At 44.9% G+C, this 26,344-nt stretch overlaps 1 protein-coding gene across 16 annotated transcripts in view; it reads right to left on the bottom strand.

Moving 5' to 3' along the window:
• The window catches only part of RBFOX2 (RNA binding fox-1 homolog 2), a 641,301-nt gene that overhangs the window by 236,077 nt on the left and 378,880 nt on the right, over positions 1–26,344 (bottom strand). For 11 of the 16 annotated variants that reach the window (XM_077276172.1, XM_077276181.1, XM_077276174.1 and 8 more), the window contains exon 5: positions 13,540–13,632. The exons of the other annotated variants lie outside the window; for them this stretch is intronic. In XM_077276172.1, the coding sequence (XP_077132287.1) occupies positions 13,540–13,632 (93 nt within the window). The remainder of the gene's footprint in view (positions 1–13,539; positions 13,633–26,344) is intronic. 16 annotated transcript variants of the gene reach the window in all.

Consider the following 26,344-nt stretch of genomic DNA (forward strand, 5'->3'; position numbering starts at 1 on the left):
ACATGCGCAGTACTAGTACGGCGCATCGATATTTACTTTTAGGCTTGCTACAGCCAATAGGTGACACTAGAGTTCTAGTCCTCTTCCTCTCTGAAGAGGCAATTTGCAAACATAAGGCTAAAACAATATTTTACTGGGGCAATAAAGCACCAAAAACTTATTTTTTTTATTAGAAGACCCAAATGTTTTAAAGTTCTGTGATGCACATTGGCTTCAAAACACACCTACAGATTAATTCATTGAGTGGTCTAGTTTCCAAATTGGGGTCATTCGTGAGGTTCTCTGCTGTTTTAAATCTTCAGGGGCACTGCAAATAACATGGTGTCCCCAATCTACTCCAGGCAAATTTATAATCTAAATACCAAATAGCGCTTCTTTCCTTCAGAGCCCAGCAGTATGCCCAAACAGCAGTTTTCAACCTCATATGGAAAAAAGCTACCGTGGGAAAAAATTGAATAATACATTTTAAGGTTCACTTTCTATTACACAAAATTTGTAGCTAATGCAATATTTTAATGGAATTTTTTATTATTCCACTTTGCCTTAAGTCCTATGTTGGACCTGAAAGGTTAACATTTAATCACAGCAGTTTAGAGTTTGCAGGGTGCAGTTCTTAACCCCTAAGTGACTGAGCAAAACCAAGACAAATCTTACAATTCTGACCAGTGTCACATTATGCGGTAACTCAAAGGCTTCAACGGATCCCACTGATTCGGAGGTAGATTTTTCTTGTTACACATTGTACTTCATGATGGTGATAAATTTGACTGCTGTTCATTTGCTAAAACATCAACATTTTTGGCAATTCACCCCCCCCGAAAAAAAAAGAAAAGAAAACACTATCACAATTTTGAAACTTTTAATCTTTTTACCCTTAACCCCTTCACGACACAAACACACATATATATGGCGCTGTATGAGGGGCGTTCCCATAGTACGAGATAGATATGCAGTGTGTCGGTAAAGTCATGGTGCACTTTTGACCAAAGGACCTATTTATAGTTTACAATTTTGGCGCCCTTTCTCTCACCCAATCATATTAGACCACTAGAACCAAACAACACAAACTCATTTAAGCGGCTACTGAGCCCCCAGTCAGATTAACCCCTGAAAAACTGAACTCTGATTAATACACTGCCAGTTCTGTGACATCATGCAACCACAAACTTATACCAGCTGTGTGGTTTTCCATGCCAGTCGAGATGTGGATGGTACAGAGGAAAGTTCAGTGTGTTCTGTGGCTCGCTAAATTCGAATCCATGACCACAGTGCTACATGAATATCAGCGGGTTTATAACGAAGCGCCACCACATAGGAATAACATTACTCGGTGGGATAAGCAGTTGAAGGAAACCGGCAGTTTGGTGGAGAAACCCCGTTCTGGTAGGCCAGTCAGTGATGAGTCTGTAGAGGCTATACGGGATAGCTACCTAAGGAGCCCTAAAAAAAAATCTGTGCGTGCGTGTGCTCGACAATTACACCTAAGTGAGACTACAGTTCCTAAGGTGTTAAAGAAACCGCTCTGTTTTATGGGGTACAAATTGCGGCTGTTGCATGCTATCAAACCGGGGTATAGACCCAAACGATGCATGTGTGCTACAGATATGCTTCATGAGATCGGCAATGATGCAAGATTTTTGCAGAAGATTGTGTTTAGCGATCAGGCGACCTTCCATATCTGTGGACACGTTCATCGCCATAACGTCCAAATATGGGATGCTGAACATCCACATGCCTACGATGAGTACAAACGCAACACCCCTAAAGTGAATGTGTGGTGTGGCCCGATGCAAGATAAGCCTTTTTTTTTTTTCCATGGAGAAGTCTGTGACGGTAAACACGTATCTTGACATGTTGGAATTGTATGCAGTGCCACAATTTTCAGAAGGTGTCATCTTTCAACAGGACGACACTCCTCAACACTACACCACCATTGTTCATGAGTTTCTGGATAGAACATTCCCCCGGCGGTGGATAGGCAGGGGTTCTGTCAAGCCATGGCCACCACGATCCCCGGATCTAACGACCTTAGACTTTTACTTTTGGGGTTATGTGAAGCAACATGTGTACATGCCAACGACATTAATCACTTAAAACAGAGAATCACAGACGTTATTCACTCTGTTACACCAGACGTCCTTACCCGTGTGTGGCAAGAACTTCCCTATCATTTGGATGTGTGTAGGGCAAGAAATTGACATAGAAATGTGAAATCTGCTCCGAATAAAAAAAACTCTCCCAGTTTCATACCAATTCAGTGCAGTTCTATCATTTTTTGTTGCTTTCCAGTGACTGGCCAAAAGTGCACCATGACTTTACGGACACACTATATATGTAGATAGAATGCATAGATGTCAGTGACATATACATTATATTAAAATGTAAATAAAATATATATATATTTTATCTATCTCCGGCAATTCATCTGCCGTGTGCAGAAAAATCACTGCAGGAGCTGACAGGATAGAAGGATGGATTACATACAGATAGATATACGGATGTCTGTGACAAATACAATAAGTAAAGGGTGTGCAGCCTGCTGTACATGTATTTAATTTAAATACTTTATCTTAAAAAAAAAAAAAAAAAAAAAGAAGCGTGGATCCCATGTACATTTTGTAACCAGCAGATGGAAAGCAGACGGCTGTGGGGGGGGGTAATACCCATGGACCTTCCCAGGTTATATCAGCTCACAACTGTATACTTAGCCTTTACTAGCTATTAAAAGAGGGGGGCATTAAAAAAAATTGCAGACAGCTGTGGGCTGATAATAGCCTAGGAAGGGGCCATGGATACTGCAACCAAAAGACTAAAAACATCAGCTCTCAGCCACCCGAGAAAAGGCGCATCTCTAAGATGTGCCAATTCTGGCACTTAGCCTCGCTCTTCCCACTTGCAATGTAGCAGTGGCAAGTGGGCCGATAGTTGGGGGGGGTTGAGGTCACCTTTGTATTGTAAGGGGACATCAAGCCTCGAGGTTAGTAATGGAGAGGTGTCAATAATACACCCCCATTACTAACGCCATAGTAACATTGTATGAGAACACAGACACCCAGAATAAAGTCCTTTAATTGAAAGGATGACACAGACTCCTTTAAAAAAATCATAATTAAACCATACTTATGACCTTGACCATCCCACAGACACTCTTGTCCTCTCCAAAAGAGTTAACTCCTTGATGACCCAGCCTATTTTGACATTAATGACCTGGCCTTTTTATTTTTTGTTTGCAATTCTGACCAGTGTCCCTTTATGAGGTAATAACTCAGGAACACTTCAACGGATTCTAGCGATTCTGAGAATGTTTCTTCATGACATATTGGGCTTCACGTCAGTGGTAAATTTAGGTCAATAATTTTTGGGTTTATATGTTGTGGTGGTGGTGGTGGGGGGGGGGGAGATCGAAAATTTGGAGAAAATTTCGCAAATTTTTAATTTTTATTCTGTTAAAACAGAGTTAAGTGACACAAAATAGTTAATAATATTTCCCACATGTCTACTTTACATCAGCGCAAATTTAGAAATAAAAGTACTTTTGGTTAGGAAATTATAAGGGTTAAGAGTTGACCAGCGATTTCTCATTTTTACAACAACATTTACAAAACCATTATTTTTTAACGACCGCATCACATTTGAAGTCAGTTTGAGGGGTCTATATGGCTGAAAATACCCAAAAGTAACACCATTCTAAAAACTGCACCCCTCAAGGTGCTCAAAACCACATTCAAGAAGTTTATTAACCCTTCAGGTGTTTCACAGCAGCAGAAGCAACATGGAAGGAAAAAATGAACATTTAACTTTTTAGTCACAAAAATGATCTTTTAGCAACATTTTTTTTTTATTTTCCCAAGGGTAAAAGGAGAATTTTTTACAAAAATTTTCTTTTAGCCTCAATTTTTTCATTTTCACATGGGAAACAGGAGAAATTGCCCAACAAATTTTAGGATCCATTTTATCCTGAGTACAACGATACCTCATATGTGGGGGTAAACCACTGTTTGGGGGCACAGCAGGGCTCTGAAGGGAAGGTGTGCCATTTGACTTTTTGAATGGAAAATTAGCTCCAATCGTTAGCGGACACCATGTCGCGTTTGGAGAGCCCCTGTGTGCCTAAACATTGGAGTTCCCCCACAAGTGACCCCATTTTGGAAACTAGACCCCCGAAGGAACTTATCTAGATGTGTGTTGAGCACTTTGAGCCCCCAAGAGCTTCACAGAAGTTTATAAAGCAGAGCCATGAAAATAAAAAATAATTTTTTTTTCCTCAAAAATGATTTATTTTCACAAGGGTAACAGGAGAAATTGGACCCCAAAAGTTCTTGTCCAGTTTGTCCTGAGTACGCTGGTACCCCATATGTGGGGGGGACCACTGTTTGGGCGCATGGCAGAGCTCGGAAGGGAAGTAGTGATGTTTTGAATTACAGACTTTGATGGAATGTTACACGTTTGCAAAGCCCCTGATGTACCTAAACAGTAGAACCCCCCCATAATTGACCCCATTTTAGAAAGTAGACCCCCCAAGGAACTTATCTAGATGTGGTGAGCACTTTTACCCCCAAGTGCTTCACAGAAGTTTATAACGCAGAGCCATGAGAATAAACATTTTTTCCTCAAAAATGATTTTTTTAGCCCCCAATTTATTATTTTCACAAGGGTAACAGGAGAAATTGGACCCCAAAAGTTGTTGTCTAGTCTTTCCTGAGTACACTGGTACCCCATATGGGGGGGGAGACCACTGTTTGGGCACACGTCGGGGCTCGGAATGAAGTTAGTGACGTTTTGAAATGCAGACTTTGATGGAATGGACTGCGGGCGTCATGTCGTGTTTGGAGAGCCCCTGATGTGCCTAAACAGTGGAAACCACCCCATTCTAACCCCAAAACACCCCTAGCCCCAACCCTACCCCCAACCCTCAAATGGCAGCGGGGGAGCATACCAGATCATCAGCAGTGGTGGGATGATCAGCGGCGGCATCAGCAGCTGTGGCGGCGGGGTCTTCAGTGTCAGCAGCCATTGTTAACTCCGCCCCTCCAGATCTGATTGGAGGGATAGCGTCACATGCACGCTAGCTCCAATCAGATTTGGGGGAAGTGACAGAGGTCACCTAGCTTTAGGCAATGGTATTGCACCATCGGCCATAGCTGGATTGTAATATTCACCAAGTTTCATTGGTGAAATATTTCGATTGCTGTGATTTACTGTTTCATTTTTTAAAAGCCAATCAGAGCGATGGTAGCCACGGGGGGCAATGTCACCCCCCCTGGCCTAAAGTACAAGTGCCCCTGTACCTGCAGGTCAGGTGACATTTGAGTTAACCCGTTCACCCAATCTGCAGGAACGCGATCCCGCCATGATGCCACAGGCGTCACAGGTCGGATTGGCACAGACTTTAATGATGCCTACGTGGAGTCACAGGAAGGGAAGGGGTTAAAAATAAAAAACAACAATGTTCTTCACCTTTCCGCAGATATGCTGCTAATCCATTTGTCCCACAATGGGTCTAGCTCTGCTACATCTAGATGGCAAGCTGCATGGTTGCATGATGTGACCATAGATTGTAAGCTTGCGAGCAGGGCCCTCACTCCTATTGGTATCTATTTTGAACTGTGATTTTTATTATGCTGTTATGTCTATTGTCTGTACAAAAAAACCTCTATAATTTGTAAAGCATTGTGGAATATGTTGGCACTATATAAATAAAATTATTATTAATATTATCCAGCAGACACTGAGCACAGTGTGCTTAGTGTCTCCCTGTGAACTCCTATTCCTGTCTGAAAGCACCACAAGCGTGAGAAAGTTCTCCTGCTCGTGATGCCGTCAGACAGGTCCTGCGAGTTCACAACCAATGAACTCACTTCACCTTTCTGACACGTCAGAACAAGCGCAGTGGGAAATTAATAATTAAGATTTATTAAAAGTAGTCTTTCATTCTTTCAATTAAAAGGACTTTATTCTGAGTGTGAATGTTTTCATACAGTGTGACTATGGGGTTAGTAATGGGTGTGTCTTATCGACACCTCTCCATTACTAACCTCTGGGCTTGATGTCACCTGACAATACAAAGGTGACATCAACCCCTCAACTATCACCCCACTTGCCACCGCTACAGGGAAAATGGGAAGAGCGAGACTAAGTGCCAGAATTAGCGCATCTTAGAGAGGCGCCTTTTCTGTGGCAGCTGAGAGCTGATATTTTAAGCCTGGGGGTGGGCCAGTATCCATGGCTCCTTCCTAGGCTATTGATATCAGCCCACAGCTGTCTGCATAACCTTTGCTTGTTGTTAATTATAGGGAGACCCAACATTTTTTTTAGGGTCCCCCATTTTAATAGTCAGTAAAGGCTAAGAATACAGTTGTGAGCTAATATTAATAACATGGGAAGCTCCATGGGTATTACCCCCTTCCCGGGCTATTAACCTCGGCCATCAGCCGTCTGCTTTCCCTCTGCTGGTTCCAAAAATTATGAGGGATCTCACGCTTTTTTTTTTTTTTTTTTCTTTCTTTCATAAAAGTTATCTTTTAATTAAATACATGTACACAGTGGCGTTACAAAGTTATGGGCCTCGATGCGAACTCTCAAATGGGGCTTCCCCCCACCATGCCAAAATATTTTCCACCCAAATTCTCATTTTCCCTATTCATTTTGCACACTATAGCTTTATTGCAAAGTTGTATAGTGTGACCTCAGTGGTGTAACTATCTGGTGCCCCATCCTGGTATATATTTGTCCCCCGAACTACCATTGTTTTGTAATTTATAAAAGAAAATAAACCATTAGACTCATCAGGGGCTTACATAGAAGTCACGGGGATCCATATAAGTAGTATAATGCACCCCCATAGTCCTCTTTATAATATACTGCACAGTTCATAGTCATCTATATAGTATAATACACTCCCCATAGTCCTCCATATAGTATAATACACTCATCAGTCCTCCATATACTAAAATACACTCCTCATAGTGCTCAATATAGCATAATACACTCCTCATAGTGCTCCATATAGTATTATACACTCCGCAGTCCTCCATAAAGTATAATACACTGCTCATAGTGCCCCATATAGAATAATGCACCCCTCATAGTCCTCCATATAGTCGAATACACTCCTCAGTCCTCCAAATATGTATTATACTCTCCTCATAGTCCTCCATATATTAAAATACACTGCTCAGCCCTCCATATAGTATAATACACTCCTCATAGTGCTCCATATAGTATAATGCACCGCCATCGTCATCCATGTCGTACAATTCACTTCTCATAGTATAATGCACCCCATAGTTTTTCATATAGTATAATGTATTCCCCATAGTCCTCGATACAGTATAATGCAGCCTACATGTAGTAGAATGCAGCCACCCCAGAGTATAATGCAGCCCCCCTTTATAGTAGAATGCAGCCCCTCCATACAGGGGCAGTGAGAAAGACACAGGCAAATGGTGAATAGGGGGCGGGGAGAAGGACACAAGGGGGCTAGGGGAGACAGGCACAAGGGTGACACAGGGGGGCTAGGGAGCAAGTAAGACAGGCACAAGGGGACACATGAGGGCTAGGAGGCAGGGGAGAAGGGGACATGTTGGCAAGGGGGACTGACAAGGGAGACTAACACAAGGGGACACACAGGGACTAGGGGGAAAGGGAGACAGGCACAAGAGGACACATGGGGGCTAGGAGGCAGGGGAGAAGTGGACAAGGGGACTAGTGGGCAAGGGGGACTGACACAAGGGAGCCTGACACAAGGGGACACAGGGACTAGGGGGAAAGGGAGACAGGCACAAGAGGACACAAGGGGACTCCGTGGACAGAGTAGATAGGGACGCACAAGGAGACGGGAGGGGGGGGGGGGGGGGGGGAGACCTGGGAGCAGGAAAGAAGGGGGCACAGATTACGAGGACAGGGTAGATGGGGAACACTGAGAACGGGGACAGGGGAGACTTGAGAGAAGGGCAGACGGGTTACACAAGGACAAGGGGCAGGAAATGCATGGGGGGTGCAGGAGGACTCAGGGCATGGGAGATGTGGAGCATTGGGGGACCAGGGGAGGAGTGACAAGGCGCGTAAGGGGGCTAGGAGGAGCACAATGATCTGAACCTGGGAACCTACGAGGACATGGGGCATGGGAAAGCAGGGAGGAAACAGGGCTGGTGTCACAGGGGGCCGGGGACGCTGGGGGCCGAGGATGGTGACACACGAGCAGGACACACACCTCACTGCCGCTGGACCCGTACACCTCCATGTTCATCCACGGATCCTCCAAAAGGCTGAGCCGCTGCGGCATCCCCCTTCTGGGCGGATCGGTCCACGCGCCCCCCCCACCAGCTCCGGAGCTGACTGTTCCAGGTCCCAGCAGCCGCCACAGGCTCTGCCAATATAGCGGCCGCCATCACCTGTGCAGATGCTGCACTGCCTGGGCAGTCATCGCGCACCCTCAGTGTCAGAGGGGAATGATGGGAGAGGGAGTGTCAGCTGACACTCTTCTCCATCATTGCTTTGAACTGTACCGGGGTCGTAGAGGGAGGGAGTCGGGTGCCTCTGACCTGCTGGGCCCTTGACCTGCCGGGCCCAGTCGCAGAAGCAACCTCTGCGACCGTGGTAGTTACACCCCTGCCTCACACAGACACAAATACTACAGATATCACGCGCACACACACACACACACACCAGATACCAGCTCATACATCTCACACTCTCCTCTCTGGGGAGGGTGATATAAATGTGCAGCTCCTCAGCTTCTCCTGCTTACAGTTCTGTCCCGCACCTCCCCCGCTCTCGCCTTCTGTCCTGAGGCTGCAGAGCAGGAGAAGCTGTCTCACCATGATGACTGGAGCTGCTTCCTATCTCTCACATGCCCCGGCTGCCCCCCTCCCCCTAGATACACCTCTGACTGTTGCCATGAGGGAGAAATCTCCTGCACTGCAACTAGGTGTTGGGTGCCTCTGATCTGCCGGGCCCCTGACCTGCCAGGCCCGGTCGCAGATGCGACCGCTGCCACTATGGTAGTTATGCCCCTGCATGTACAGTAAGTTGGACACTGTACTAATTGTATTTGTCACAGACATCTAAATATCTATCTATTCTATTTGTATTTACTGTATGTAATCCATCTCTATCCTGTCGGCTCCTGCAGTGATTTTACAGTACACAGCAGATGAATTGCCGGCTTTTCTTCTATGTAAGTAAATATATGTGTGTGTGCGCATGTATGTTTTGACAAATATTTCCTATGAAAATCATGTGTAAAATGACAGAATTGCTCTATGTAAAAAGCTCAGGTTAAAAATCGCATTGCAATGGGCCTCTCTGACCTTTCCCGGCGCCTGCGCACTGCAGTACTTTGCTCTGCCCTCAACAGGGTAGACAAAGTACGCCTGCGCCGGAGCTGCGGAGTGAAGACAAGAAGAGGACGTCATTTTATGAAGATAGGAGGCGCTGGACCGGACCGCGACGCCCATCGGACCCGGACCGCCCCTGGGCGAGTATAATATAACCTCTTTTTCTCATCTTTCAGGATACATCGGGGTTTATCGACAGCATTACAGAATGCTGTAGATAAGCCCCTGTTGCCGGTGGCCTCAGCTCATCTTCAATTTTTGGGGTGACCGGTTCCCTTTAACCTTCCTGGGATATTAAAAGGAGTATTGCAATTTCAGCAAATGCAGAAAAGTTAAAGGTCTTCTAGAAATTATATTAGATCTATTTCTGTTTACAAAAACTCATTTTGCTAGGAATGTTCGTGACGAGTTTTAGCAAAAATTCTAAAATTAAACCATCAGAACTAAAGTGGTTGTCCATTACTCAGTGAACACCTTCTTAAATACTATATGCCCCTGTGTAAAGTTAAACAAAAAAAAAAAAAATAGAAACCTCCAGCATCGTTCCAGCAATGTTGACGCTGGGTGTCCCAGAGCTTGTATGACAATTTTATAACACAAGTCCTGCAGCTAATTAGCAGAAGCTAAAAAAAAAAAAGGCAATTCTCATGCTTTCCTTGGACATCCGAGATTCTGCCAAAATGAAGTCTGACCAAAACAGCACATTAGTGACCACTGACTGGCTTATTTTTATTTTACATTGTAAGTACAGTATTAAAGGGAACCGGTCACCATGAAAATGCAGTCCACTCGACAGGCACCATGTTATAGAACAGGGGGAACTGAGAAGTTTGATATATAATTTGTGAGAACACTTAGAATAACCTGTGTTTTTATCATTTAAACCTCTGCCCCTTTCTGGGATTTTCAGTGAATGATGGGCTTTTTTTTGTATAAAAGTCTGCATAGGGAAACAGCCATCGGACCGCCCAAGAGCAGAGGTTTAATTGATAAAAATGCAGGTTTCTCAAAAAAATTATATAGCAATCTGCTCAGCTGCCCATGTTCCGTAACATGCTGCCTGCAGATTGGACATTTTCAAGGTGATAAGTTCCCTTTAAGGGGTTGTCTGAGAAATGGACAATCCCTTCAATACAGAAAGAATATTGGAAAGTTGTAAGCAAACATTTGTTACAAAACAGTTTTTGAACTATAACTGGAAATACTACCAAAAGCTGCAGGAAAGATTCAACATTAAAAAAGGAAAACTTAAATGTTGATGGACCTATGTGAGAGCCTTTGATTGTTAAGTACCTCTTCTGGTGAATCACTATGTAAGTTACCACCTAGAACTAGACTCTGGCCGCACGCTCAACACTTCTGTAAGTAAAAGCAGACAAATCACCAGAGCTATGGATATACCATGGGAGACCAGACAAAATTCTATAATTCAAGATAAAGATTTGTATTTATTTAATAGCGGTACAGGAAGAAATGAAAAAATTAAAATAATAAAGTGTGCGCGTATCAGGACAAGCAATAGAAAATCAATAAAGATAAACCCATATACACGAATAATGTCCTAAAATAGGATGTAAACAGTGGACCTGTTCAGGTAAATATTAACCCGAAATAGGGTATATATGATCCCCAATGATTCCTTTAAATGAAACAATATTCCATATATGTGACAATAAAAAAAAGGATATAATCGTGCCATACAAGGATAGAAGTAGTAAGTGCAGTTATGCAGAGAGTTTTATTTGCATTTGGCACATAGCACTTTATACATTTACAGAAGGTTGCATACTTGCTATGTGACTCTCTGCATAACTGCACTTACTACTTCTATCCTTGTATGGCACGATTATATCTTTTTTTATTGTCACATATATGGAATATTGTTTCATTTAAAGGAATCATTGGGGATCATACTGTATATACCTTATTTCGGGTTACTATTTACCTGCACAGGTCCACTGTTTACATCCTATTTTAGGACATTATTCGTGTATATGGATTTATCTTTATTGATTTTCTATTGCTTGTCCTGATACGCGCACACTTTGCTATTTTATTTTTTTCATTTCTTCCTGTACCGCTATTATTAAAATAAATAAAGACATTTATCTTGAATTGTAGAATTTTGCCTGGTCTTCCATGGTATATCCATAGCTCTGGTGATTGGTCTGCTTCTAATTATGAGTGGTTTCCACTTTTTCTTGTTATGGTACTTAGGATAATTATTTTATTATTTCCGGAAAGCAACTGGCATTTATTTATTTTTAATTTTTTGTAATCCAATTCCCGTGGTGTTATAATATTTTCCTAATACTTCTGTAAGCAAACCAAAGGGTTCTAATAATCAAAGTTATGAGCTGCCCATTTAGGCCATTTCTACTTTAGCTTAGAATTTTGACTGAGCAGTTTCTTAATATACGGTAGTCATTGAAATTTTAGAGCTGGTAAGTATTAAAAAAAACAAACAAAAAAAAAAAACAGTTCAAGCAGAAAGCGCAAATCCAGAGAAGGTGATTGATACACAAACTGGAACGTTACCAGCAATGAAGTTTAAAGAAAAACTTGAGATTATAAAACACACAATTCAAAATGGATAACAGAGACAGAGAAAATGCATAGATGAAACCTAAGCTCTTCTGTAATTTAATATAGTGTTATTTCGTAGACAGAGGGTTGCTACACACAATAGAGATACATGAGAACAAGGTTTAGGAGGTAGAAAAAAAATTGACAAATTAAAAAAAAAGTGTTCATAAAAGGATTTTCCAAGATAGGAGATAAAGATTATAAGATAGCGGTGGTAGTACTGAGGGGTGGCAAACAGGGACAGCCCCCATAACTAAAGTAGGAGTTCCATGTTCCAAGTTCCTGGCCTCCTTGCACATGCATGCCAGGGAATCTATATTTGACCTTCTGCTGCTTCTTTCAAACTCAAAAGGGAACCATGGAAAAAATAAATAAAATCAGTGCTAATCACGGGGTCATGCATTTATAACCCATCTTGTGGCTAGGTGATCAATATATTTTGAGAAATTTACGGAAGCAAAGAAAATTGGAAAAAAGCAAGTGGTATCAGGCCAAGTCACACCAAGTTTGTCTTTTCAGCCCTTTTTTTTAAAGATAAAAAAGTAAGTATAAATAGGATTCAACCATGTTTAAGCAGATTCACAGATTAAAAGAAAAAATAAAATAGTAAAAAAAAATCTTAGCATGTTCACAAATGTTTTCAGACATTTACTTGTCTGACATATGCCAAAAGGGAGACTCTGGTCCATAAAATTGTTTGGGTAGTGTACAATACAAGTGTAAACATCACTTATCTTGTCGCAGATTTACCACTGTATGTAAGAACATGGTGTGACGTAAGCCTTATCTACATATCAAGGCTCTAAAATAAAGCATGTTAGAAAACAAATGGGAGTTTATAAACAATCATTAACATACAACATGCAGAGATATTAAAGTCCATCACCCCAAAACGTTATTTAGACTAACTAGAGAGTGCTATAGGGGACTTCTCCCCCTATAAAATCATGCTAGCAATGCACCTGGTACTGTCCTTGTGAAAACAATGTTAAATTATATGCAAATGAAGAGGCTAGCGTGCACCCATGGTGCGGCCACAAGTTGCCTGCACCCTTGGTGTGGCCATGAGCTGGGTGCACGGTTAAACCCCCACATTTTGAGTCTTGGGCAGTGCTTACTCCTAGAGTGAATGCTATCTCGCACAGTCCCTTACATCACTGTATAGTTAGTCCTTAAAGCATTTTGGGGGTGACAGACGCCATTAAAGTTGCAGTTGCAAGTGCAAATAATGAAATAGGGAAGCTTATAGTACGGGAGAAAGAGAGAGAGTTCAATCTTCATATTAGAGGAAGAGAACAGCAAGATATATTACAATATTTCTCCTGCAAACATTGATAGTACAACAGTGTTTTAGCGCTACAAAACAATTTAAGATAAGGTGAAGAACAAAACATGGTAATTTGATGAAGTTTAGGAAAACAGAAAGGAAGACAAATTAACAAATGTACAAATTAGGAAGTTACATAAGCTTCGAATAATGAGAAAATCGAGCCAAGCAGTTAAAGATAATCAAGGCCATAAAAGGAACTGCAAGAGAAGTGTAAGAAAGGAAAGACAGAATGGGGTGCAGCAGCTGGCATTTAGCAATCTTTCAGGTTTAGGTAAAGACATGCACCTCAATTTTTCGCCCCTCAATCACCGTGCTGTGCAATTTCTCCCGGGCCCGGTCAGCATCCGCGCTAGTTTCAAAAGTTACAAAACCAAAACCCTGCGTGCAAAGGGGAGACATACATGCAAATCATTAGAGAAGGGAAGGGGAATAATAGAGAGGGGACAGGAGAGGTGAAAGAGTAAGGGGGCATAAGAAAACATCAGCCGCCAAAGAGCCAGAATTAAACTTAAATAAAAACCGAATAAAACACAGAGCGTCAAAACTTCTTACTTTGTTTTAAACTTTGCAACAGTGAAAGACCATAAAACACATAGCGCTAAACTGTCATGATGATGCTCTTCAGACACATGCAATGTGAGGGGGAAGTGAGTGAATATACCTCTAAAGAATAAAAACAGGGAGAATAGAAAGAAAAGGTGGCTTCTCAAAAAAAAAAAAAAAAAAAGAAAGGAAGATAAAGCCATTTCTAAATCTGATTCCACATAGCTGAATGGGAATGATCTAGCTTTCATATATTATGGGCACATAAAACAAAACTGGCGAATGGTGGGTTAATAAATGCCAACAAGAAATACATTAATACCTCACCTGGGATGGAAGGATTGCAGTGACCTGTTGGACACTTTCGCATGCCAGCATTTTGCATCGGTACTAGGAATGGGTGCAAACTGTAGAAGTTTTAGCATCATTTTGTGTTAGCCACCCCAGATGTGGAGACAATCCCTTAAGCGAAACACAGCCATGACGGTTGGTGTACACAGCTCTGCAAGTATACAGGTTCTAACTAACCCTTTACAGCGTTTCATTGCTATTTAGGCCAGGAATAGTGATGAGCGAGTATACTTGTTGCTCGGGTTTTCCCAAGCACGCTCGGGTGGTCTCCGAGTATTTGTTAGTGCTCGGAGATTTAGTTTTTGTTAACTCAGCTGAAGGATTTACAGCTACTAGCCAGCCTGAGTACATGTGGGGGTGGCCTGGTTGCTAGGGAATCCCCACATGTAATCAAGCTGTCTAGTAGACGCAAATCATGCAGCTGCGCCAAGGAAAACGAAATCTCTGAGCAGTCACAAATACTCGGAGACCACCCGAGCGTGCGTGACAGAAAATCCAGCACAGCAAAATCACACAGTTCTAAAACAAGTAGTAGAAAAGACAGCGCCTCAAACATTAGTGAAAAAAATATTTTATTCCGCCTCCTGTGGCAACGTTTCGATCCAACAGATCTTTCAAGATCTGTTGGATCGAAACGCTGCCACAGGAGGCGGAATAAAATGTGATTTTTTTTCACCAACATTTGAGGCGCTGTCTTTTCCACTACTTGGTATGGGCTTTCTTCCGGGATTAACACCCTGGTTGTGACGTGCGTCCTAATTAGTGTCCTGTAGGACCCTGGCTATAGGAGGTGCGGTTTAACTTCTAATTTTTGATTGACAGCTCTAAAACAGACATGTGACAGCAGGTCGCAGACAAGATGCACAGATGTTTAAGGTCACATGATCCTGATGTAGCCCCAGCCTAAAGGATATGGTCGACTGAGTGCAACTTTTTATTTAAATATATAATTTTGTCTTAATCATTTTTGAAAATCAGTTACATTAAAAAGAAATTGACATCATTTGCATTCTATGGCCTCTGTTGTGTTGTATGCCTGCAGAATTGGTTGACAGAGAATTATAGGGAATCTGTTAGTAGGATCAACCCCTTTAAAGCGTTTTACATGGACATGCAGTTCATTGGAAGTTGAATAAAGTGATACCTTGCTATCTGTGATCCGGGGTCTTATTTCTGCAAAATCCACTTTTTCTTATGTGTAAATGAGCAGTTTCAGGCTCTGGCTCGCACAATTATTTGTATGGGAATCTGCCTCCAGAGATTACTTTCAATAAAACAGGAGTTGCCAGTGTAGGACATGCAACCAACACATTACAGGAGAAATTAACCTGATGTCTTGGGAACACATTTTTCCTTCTCTCTGAGCTCTGCTGTATTGCAGCACTATAACAACCCTGTCTGTGTGAGCTGGAGGCTGAAGCGGAGAGGAACCTGCAAATGTGAGGTATAATCACACACAGCTCTGCAGTGAGATCGGGCAGCGGCCACCACACATCACACTTGTAACTCCCCCCTTATACTTACAATAACCTCTGGGGCAGACTCATGCAGATCTGTGTCCAGTCTATAGTCCTAAACAACTCATTTACATAAGAAAAATATGGATTTCTCTTGAATAAGACGTCAGTCAGGGCCGGCGTTAGGGCCAGGCAGACTAGGCAGCTGCCTGGGGCCCCCACTCCCTTGGGGGCCCCCAGCATCTACAGCAGAAGCTTCACTGATAATAGCATTATCAGTGAAGCTTCCGAGTAGAGACTGGTTAAGGACCTGTAGTGACATCACGATCAGGTGACCTGCCATGTGACCGTGATGTCACCACAGGCCATGTACTCTGGGAATGTTTGTAGCAGTAAAATAGGAGCCTGCAGTGAAGCACAGGAGCAGCGGCCACTGAACCTCCCCCATCAGAGTGATAGAAGTGCTCATTGGCCAGCGCCCTGTCCTGCTGTACGGAGCCTCTGAGGGGAAGGGAGAGAGACCCAGCAGTGCCAGCACCAGTAACAACCTGAGCCGGCAGATAAGTAAAGAGCACCGTCCCACTGTGTGTGCTGCTCCTGGTGATGATGGCTCCTGTCCTGCTGTCAGCAACTCCTGCTCTTGTCGGCAGTCCCAGCAGAGGAGAGGGCAGAAAGGTGTCTGCTGGGAGCAGGAGGAGCTGCATCTGATAGTGTGCATCATCTCATTCCCTCCAGCATAAAGGTGTGTGTGTGTGTGTGTGTGGTGTGTATAGCGTGTCATGTGTAGTGTGTGCTTATGTGAATCACATGTATCAAATGAGCATTTGTTGTGCTGCATGTGTGTGCCGTGTATGTGTGTGTGTATAAGTGTGTCTTTGCTTGCCGTGTGTGTGTGTGTATATGTGTGTGTATGTATGTGTATATATATGTGTATGTATGTGTGTATAAATGCGTGCCATGTATGTGTTGTATAAATGCGTGCCATGTATATATGTGTGTATAAGTGCGTGCCATGCGTGTGTAATATATAAATATATATATATATATATATATATATATATATATATATATATATATATATATACATACATACATATACATACATATACATACATACACACACATACACGCTATGTATGTGTGTATGTATAAGAATGCTATGTATGTGTCTGTGTATAAGTGCATGCAGGGGCGTAACTACTGCAGTCGCAGCGGTCGCCATTGCGACCGGGCCCCGCAGGTCAGGGGCCCCGGGTTGGCAGGTCAGTACAGGGCCGGACTGGCCATCGGGCACTTCTGGCAGAAGAGCCGGTGCCAGTAGTGGGCCGCTGCACTGTTCCCCCCCGCCCCCCCCCCCAGTGCCGCCGCCGCATTTAACTATACCGGAGTCTATGACACCGATATAGTTGAATGCAATGATGGAGGAGAGAGCGTCACCTGACGCCCCCTCTCCCATCATTCCCCGCTCTGCCTCTGACAGTACACTGCGGGTGCGCGATGACGTCATATCATCGCGCACCTGCAGTGTCCTGGGCAGACTGCAGCCGCCGGGAGCAGCGCGGGCAAAAGGAAAGGTGAGGAGAGTTTTTTTTTTTTTCTTTTTAACTGGACTGTGGGGCCATTATCGGGGGGGGGGGGGGGGGGGGGGGAGATGAGATGTGCGGGCTCTGCTGTATATACCCCTGTGCGGGCTCTGCTCTATATACCCCTGTGCGGGCTCTGCTCTATATACCCCTGTGCGGGCTCTGCTCTATATACCCCTGTGCGGGCTCTGCTCTATATACCCCTGTGCGGGCTCTGCTCTATATACCCCTGTGCGGGCTCTGCTCTATATACCCCTGTGCGGGCTCTGCTCTATATACCCCTGTGCGGGCTCTGCTCTATATACCCCTGTGCGGGCTCTGCTCTATATACCCCTGTGCGGGCTCTGCTCTATATACCCCTGTGCGGGCTCTGCTCTATATACCCCTGTGCGGGCTCTGCTCTATATACCCCTGTGCGGGCTCTGCTCTATATACCCCTGTGCGGGCTCTGCTCTATATACCCCTGTGCGGGCTCTGCTCTATATACCCCTGTGCGGGCTCTGCTCTATATACCCCTGTGCGGGCTCTGCTCTATATACCCCTGTGCGGGCTCTGCTCTATATACCCCTGTGCGGGCTCTGCTCTATATACCCCTGTGCGGGCTCTGCTCTATATACCCCTGTGCGGGCTCTGCTCTATATACCCCTGTGCGGGCTCTGCTCTATATACCCCTGTGCGGGCTCTGCTCTATATACCCCTGTGCGGGCTCTGCTCTATATACCCCTGTGCGGGCTCTGCTCTATATACCCCTGTGCGGGCTCTGCTCTATATACCCCTGTGCGGGCTCTGCTCTATATACCCCTGTGCGGGCTCTGCTCTATATACCCCTGTGCGGGCTCTGCTCTATATACCCCTGTGCGGGCTCTGCTCTATATACCCCTGTGCGGGCTCTGCTCTATATACCCCTGTGCGGGCTCTGCTCTATATACCCCTGTGCGGGCTCTGCTCTATATACCCCTGTGCGGGCTCTGCTCTATATACCCCTGTGCGGGCTCTGCTCTATATACCCCTGTGCGGGCTCTGCTGTATATATCCCTGTGCGGGCTCTGCTCTATATACCCCTGTGCGGGCTCTGCTGTATATATCCCTGTGCGGGCTCTGCTGTATATATCCCTGTGCGGGCTCTGCTGTATATATCCCTGTGCGGGCTCTGCTGTATATATCCCTGTGCGGGCTCTGCTGTATATATCCCTGTGCGGGCTCTGCTGTATATATCCCTGTGCGGGCTCTGCTGTATATATCCCTGTGCGGGCTCTGCTGTATATATCCCTGTGCTGGATATACCACTGTACGGGCTGTGCTGGATATACCACTGTGCAGGCTGTGCTGGATATACCACTGTGCAGGCTGTGCTGGATATACCACTGTGCGGGCTGTGCTGGATATACCACTATGCGGGCTCTGCTGGATATACCACTGTGCTGGATATACCACTGTGCGGGCTGTGCTGGCACCCAACACCATGTTGCAGTGCAGGAGATTCCTGCGACAGTCCAAGGCGTATCTAGGGGAAGGTGGGGGGGGGGCGGGTTGAGGCGGGGGGACCCGGGGTGGGGTGGGGGGCCCCATAACTTTGTAGTTACGCCACTGAGTGCATGCCATATATATGTGTGTGTATATAAGTGTGTGCCATGTACATGTATGAATGTGTGTATAAGCATGTGTCATGTGCGTGTGTGTTTAAGTGTGTGTGTGTGTGTGTGTGTGTGTGTGTGTGTGTGTGTGTGTGTGTGTGTGTGTGTGTGTGTGTGTATATATATATAATTTTTTGCATTATTCTATATAAACATACAGTGATAGTGTGTGTGTGTGTTCCATGCACATTTTAAAATAATGGTTGAACAGACTAGAGTGTATATATGTATATATATATATATATATATATATATATATATATATATATATATATATATATATATATATATATATATATATATATATATATATATATATATATACTCATACACTCACCGGCCACTTTATTAGGTACACCATGCTAGTAACGGGTTGGACCCCCTTTTGCCTTCAGAACTGCCTCAATTCTTCGTGGCATAGATTCAACAAGGTGCTGGAAGCATTCCTCAGAGATTTTGGTCCATACTGACATGATGGCATCACACAGTTGCCGCAGATTTGTCGGCTGCACATCCCAAAGATGCTCCATACAAGGCAGGATGGATCCATGCTTTCATGTTGTTTACGCCAAATTCTGACCCTACCATCCGAATGTCGCAGCAGAAATCGAGACTCATCAGACCAAGCAACGTTTTTCCAATCTTCTACTGTCCAATTTCGATGAGCTTGTACAAATTGTAGCCTCAGTTTCCTGTTCTTAGCTGAAAGGAGTGGTACCCGGTGTGGTCTTCTGCTGCTGTAGCCCATCTGCCTCAAAGTTCGACGCACTGTGCGTTCAGAGATGCTCTTAGGCCTACCTTGGTTGTAACGGGTGGCGATTTGAGTCACTGTTGCCTTTCTATCAGCTCGAACCAGTCTGCCCATTCTCCTCTGACCTCTGGCATCAACAAGGCATTTCCGCCCACAGAACTGCCGCTCACTGGATTTTTTTTCTTTTTCGGACCATTCTCTGTAAACCCTAGAGATGGTTGTGCGTGAAAATCCCAGTAGATCAGCAGCTTCTGAAATACTCAGACCAGCCCTTCTGGCACCAACAACCATGCCACGTTCAAAGGCACTCAAATCACCTTTCTTCCCCATACTGATGCTCGGTTTGAACTGCAGGAGATTGTCTTGACCATGTCTACATGCCTAAATGCACTGAGTTGCCGCCATGTGATTGGCTGATTAGAAATTAAGTGTTAACAAGAAGTTGGACAGGTGTACCTAATAAAGTGGCCGGTGAGTGTATATACATACATATATATATATATATATATATATATATATATATATATATATATATATATATATATATATATATATATATATATATATATATATACATACACACACGCACGCACGCACGCACACACGCACACACACACGCACACACACAGCCCTGCTGCTTATAGCATGATACTATATGGGGACAGATTGATCTACTAGCGTTCTGTCCCCATCATTCGATTCGTCCTCAGACGATGTAAAGAGGCCGAGAAACAAGAGCCAAACGACTTCAATGTTGTCAATCGCACGCATCGAACGGTCTGAACTCAACGCATGTAAATGCAACCAAAATGTTTGAGCGTCATGGTGCAATATGTATGTGAGCATTGGGGGCCTCATTTTAAACTTTTGCCTAGGGCCCCACTTTGTCTAAAACCGGCCCTGGACGTCAGATATCAAGGCATCATGTTATTCGGCCTCCTATGCCCTGTGTGCCCATATAGACGGCTCAGGAGGGTTCAGCTTACGGACAGATTCAGTCAGACAGTTTCAGTCAGCTTCCTGTTAATGGTACATCCCTCACCAACGTGCAGAGAAAATAGTTGCTCACCCAAATCATTCCAACTACTGATTAATGGATGTACAGTCTCGTATCTACCTACATAGCTCTGCTTTCCCCTCATGTGTACTTAGAACTACCTCATAGCAACACTACTCCTGTCAGAAGTGATCAAATCATTGCAGGTTCAATTCTCTGAAGATACAAAGGTTTTAAATCTAAATACAACCTGAACTTTATCACATTTTATGTTATATACCAACATGAAGTAGCAGGTATTTGTGAAGTTTAAAAGGTAAGAATAGTGTTCAAAATATTTTAACTCTTTCACCCCCAAGCCTTTTCACATTCATGACCGCACCAAATTTTACAATTCTGACCACTGTCACTTTATGAGGTGTGACAAAGTCACTGGTAAGGTAATAGATGGGAGATATAGGTCACTGCGCTTAATGGCGTCAGTGATATGAAACCAGAGTATGTTCCTCCAGCACACTGTTGTGAGAGTTAAGTTAAAGTTGCATAATGGCCTGGTTTCATGTGGACCTTCATAGCGCGGGTGGGAGGAGGTCCACTTTATCTCCACATGCAGAGCTGTCAGGACCTGTGTGATCGATCAAAAGTGGTGCACTCCAAGTAAAAGAATGGTGCTCAGAAGGAAAAAAAACAAAAAAACAGCAATATAAACGATAACCTTCGGCACTCAAAAAAAGTCAGATCCAATTATGTTTCAAAGACGTAGCAATTTAATTCACAGCCGACTTTATGGGACGATGCAGACAAATTCATCCAACGTTTCGGCATCATTGCCTTTATCAACGATATCAGTGATAAGAGTCTGTTGGCACACTGAGGTATGGACTTCGCCCACGGACTCTTCACAGATATCCTTGATAAAGACAACAATGCCAAAACGTTGGATGAATTTATGTCTGTATCGTCCCATAAAGTCTGCTGTGAATTAAATTGCTAAATCTGTAAAACATAATTGGAACCGACTTTTTTTGGGTGCTGAAGGTCATCGTTTATAGGACCTGTGTCTTGTACTGATCATGTGGTCAGTCACATGGTGGAAAGAGTCACATGTTCTGGGGTTTAAATAAATGGGCTCAACAGGCAGTCTGGGTTCAGCAAGACTGGAGAGAGGAGTCTCCAGTGGTTTTGTATCTTGTACAGGAAACACTGAACCTGTATTACTCCAGAGCGAGGTGCCACCTGCAACGTATGGACTGGGTTGCAGTGTTTTTCTTTGTGGTTGTCCAGTTCTAGTCTGAAGGGCTGTATTTATTTCCCCCCTCGTGTTGGTTTATGCTGCCTTATAATAAGCCAACCATGATTTAAAGAGACAGTGTTCCCATTTTCTACCTCCATATACCGACACGTGAGCTGAACTACCACTGAGAATACCTTGAATGCTGAAATGGATTCCACTAATTCAGAGATAGTTTTCTTCATGACATATTGTACTTCATGACAGCGGTAAAATTTCTTCGATATGACTTACGATTATTTGTGAAAATGATTGGAAGTTTTGAAAAAAAATGTTGTCGTCTTTAACTTTCAATTTTTATGCTCTTAAACCAAAGAGTTATGGCACAAAATAGCTAACATTTCACACATGTCTATTTTATATCAACACAATTTTGGAAACAAATTGTTAGGAAGTTAGAACGTTTAAGCAACTTCTCATTTTTACATAAAAAAAAAAAAAATTCTAAATTTTTATTAGGGACCACATCACATTTGAAGTGACTTTAAGGGGTGTATTATGACAAAAAATACCCCAAAGTGACACCTTCCTAAAAACGGCACACCTCAAGGTGCTCAAAACCACATTCAAGAACTTTATTAACCCTTCAGGTGCTTCACAGAATTAATGGAATGTGGAAGAAAAAAAAAAAATAAGGATTTTTCTGTAGTCACCGTAAAATCCTTTTCTCCGAACCACTCATTGGGGGACACAGGACCGTGGGTGTATGCTGCTGCCACTAGGAGGCTGACACTAAGTAAATACAAAAAAGGTTAGCTCGTCCTCTGCAGTATACACCACCAACTGGCTCCTGATAGAACCAGTTTAGTGACTAAGCAGTAGGAGATTAACAAAAATTTTAACCATACATACATCATGTCAAAACTATAACACTCATCATAGGCAACAAGCCAAAGAGGGGTGGGTGCTGTGTCCCCCAATGAGTGGCTTGGAGAAAAGGATTTTACGGTAAGTACACAAAAATCTTCATTTCTCCATCGCCACATTGGGGGACACAGGACCGTGGGACGTACCAAAGAAGTCCCTGGGTGGGAAATAACATCATAACAGTGTAAACTCACGGAGCCTGCTGTCTAAAAGGTGTGCTACCGCTGCTTGCAGAATAGGCCTACCCAGGCTTGCATCTGCAGATGCCCGAGTATGGACATTGTAATGCTTTGAGAAAGTGTGCAGGCTAGACCAGGTTGCAGCTTTGCAAACTTGCTCTGCAGATGCTTGATTCCCAAAGGCCCAGGAAGCACCCACCGACCGAGTGGAGTGGGCCCTGATGCCCGCTGGGATAGGCTTGCCTCTGACGCGATAAGCCTCTTGAATAGTCGACCAAATCCATCTGACGATTGTCGACTTGGAAGCGGCCAGTCCCTTCCGGTGTCCTGCCGGGAGCACAAACAGAGCTTCCGTCTGATGAAAAGGTGCCATCCTAGACACATTCTTTCTGAGAGCCCTTACAAGATCCAGGGAGTGAAGAGCCTTCTGCACGTGGTGCGCCGGGGCAGGACAAAATGAAGGAAGTACGGTATCATCGTTAAGGTGTAAGGAAGACACCACCTTTGGAAGAAAGGTAGGAGACGGTCTGAGGACCACCTCGTCTCAGTGGAATGTAAGGAATGGTGCCCGACAGGAAAGGGCAGCCAACTCAGACTCGTCTGATCGAAGTAATAGAGACAAGAAAGGCTACCTTCCATGAGAGGAGAGCTAGAGAGATGTCCTGCAACGGGCTCAAAGGGAGATTCCTGCAGGATGCCTAGGACCAGATTAAGGTCCCAAGCCTCTAGAGGAGCTCTGTAGGGAGACACCACGTGGGAGACTCCCTGAAAGAACGTTCTCCCCTGGGGTTTGGAAGCAATTTTACACTGGAAAAGGACTGACAAGGTCGAGACCTGCCCCTTAAGGGAGCTCGGCGAAAGCCCCAAATCCAGGTGGGATTGAAGGAATTCCAAGATGGTAGGGATGTTGAAAACCAACAGAGGGCAACCTCTACATCTCCACCATTCAAAGGTGGTCTTCCAGGTCCCATGATAGATGTGCAATGACACCGGCTTTCGAGCCTTGATCAAGGTGGAAACTACTTTGCGGGAAGAACCTGCTTGAGTCAGAACCCAGGATTCAACGGCCAAGCCGTCAAACACAGGGCCCCTGAGTTCTGGTGGTAAATCGGACCCAGAGAAAGCAGATCCGGGCGATCTGGTAGTCTCCAAGGAACATCTGCGATGAGTTGGACCAGCTCTGCATACCACACCCGAGACCAATCCGGAGCGATGAGAATCACTGGCACGCCCTCCGCCCTGATCTTCCTGATAACTCTCAGAAGCAAGGGCAGGGGAGGAAACAGATAAGGAAGGTGAAACGGAATCCAAGGAAGGACCAGCGCGTCCACCCCAATTGCTCTCGGGTCCAGAGACCGGGCCACAAAATGAGGTACCTTGGCATTGAACCAGGAAGCCATCAAGTCTACGTTCGGAGTACCCCAATGAAGGCAGATCTGTTGGAAAATGTCCTGATGGAGAGACCACTCTCCTGAGGCAAGACCTTGATGGCTGAGGAAGTCCGCAGCCCAATTTTCCACTCCTGGGATGTGAAGGCCGATATGACCGAGTGGTTGTTTTCGGCCCAGCGAAGGATGTGCTCTACCTCGCGCATTGCAGCCCTGCTGCGGGTGCCTCCCTGATGATTTATATAAGCCACAGCCATGGCATTGTCCAACTGGATACGGATGGGGTGGCCTGCTAGGAGATGATGGAACCGCCTCAGACACAGCCAAATCGCATGGATCTCCAGGATATTGATTGGAAGGTGAGACACGTGATGAGTCCAGTTGCCCTGTGCAGTGTGATGGTGAAAAAACGGCTCCCCAGCTGAGTAGGCTGGCATCGGTAGTGACTACCAGCCAATGGACTGGGAGTAAGGACTTCCCTTGGATAAGAGGGGTCCGGAGAGTCCACCATTGGAGTGCCAGCTTGACCTGAGGGGTCAGAGGACACGGTCAGTCGAGGGAAAAAGGACTCCCGTCCCATGCGTCCAACAGTGCGTGCTGAAGGGGACGAAGATGCAGTTGCGCAAACGGAATTGCCTCTATTGCGGCCACCATCTTCCCGAGAATCCTCATGCCGAAACGGAGGGAACAGGGAGACGGTTGACTGAGCTTCCAGACCCCCTGTTGAAGAGCTAGGACCTTGTTCCGAGGGAGAAGCACCAACCCTTGGGAAGTGTCCAAAGTCATGCCCAGGAAGGAGATCAGCCCAACTGAGAAAGTATCCAAGGAAATGCGGACTCAGTCCTCACAAGCTTGGAAGGATGGACCTTTGACCAGTAGGTCGTCTAGGTAGGGGAGCACGACTAGATCCCGAGCGTGTAGAATGGCCATGACCTTTGTGAAAACTCTGGGCGCGGTGGCGAGGCCGAAAGGTAAGGCAGTGAACTGAAAGTGTTCCCCGCGGACAGCGAAGTGAAGGAACCTTTGGTGAGGCGGGAAGATTGGGATGTGAAGATACGCATTCCGAATGTCGATGGAAGCCAAGAACTCGCCCTGCTCCATCGAGGCGATGACGGAACGGAGGGAGTGCATCCTGAAATGTCAGACTTTGACAAATCTGTTTAAGGAGCTTTAGGTCCAGGATGGGCCTGACTGTTCCATCCTTCTTGGGGACCATGAAGAGATTTGAATAAAAGCCTTGGAACCTTTCGTCCTCTGGGACAGAGAATGACCCCGTCTCGGTGGAGTGGCTCGATGGCCTGGCGCGTTCCCACTTCGGGAGGCCGGGAAGCAAAAAACAGGGTTGGGGGAGGAAAATTCAATGTTTTATCTGGAGGACACCAGATCCCTGACCCACTTGTCGTGAACGACTGCAAGCCAGGTATGACAAAACAAGAGAAGGCGTCCGCCTACTCTACTGGTGTCGTCCGGATGAGATTGCGAGTCATTTAGAAAAAGATCTTTGGGGTCTGAATCCCCTGGACCTAGACTGGTGCAGCCCCTCCAGGAGTGGTTGGGCCTGTACGCGGCCTGTGGGCTTTTGTCTCTGACGGCGCGACGCCCCGAACCAGGGGAACTGGCCGTGGAGGACCATCCGTAATTGCCACGAAAGGAACGAAAACGAGCCTGCGGCTGTCGGCGGATCGGTTGTCTTAATCTCTACTGGAGAAGGGAAGTACTTATCCCTCCTGTAGCATCCGAAATCAGTTGGTCCAGCTTTTCACCAAATAAGCGGCCACTGAGATATGGAAGGGACGTTAGGGACTTTTTAGATGCAGAGTCCGCTCGCCAGTTTCTCAGACATAGTGCTCTTCTAATCGCCACAGCGCTTGAAGCTGTAAGTGTAGAGCAATTAGCCATGTCAAGGGAAGCGTTTACTAAGTAATCGCACGCCAAAGAAATTTGGTTAGCTAGCTCAGCTATGTCAGAGGGGAGATCACTCTTCGGTAAATTCTGTCCATTGTTTGCGGAGGTCAGGAGAGAAAGGATATCTGGACTCTAGAGATCTCG

This window comes from Ranitomeya variabilis, chromosome 8 (assembly GCF_051348905.1).
Source record: "Ranitomeya variabilis isolate aRanVar5 chromosome 8, aRanVar5.hap1, whole genome shotgun sequence".
NCBI lineage: Eukaryota > Metazoa > Chordata > Amphibia > Anura > Dendrobatidae > Ranitomeya > Ranitomeya variabilis.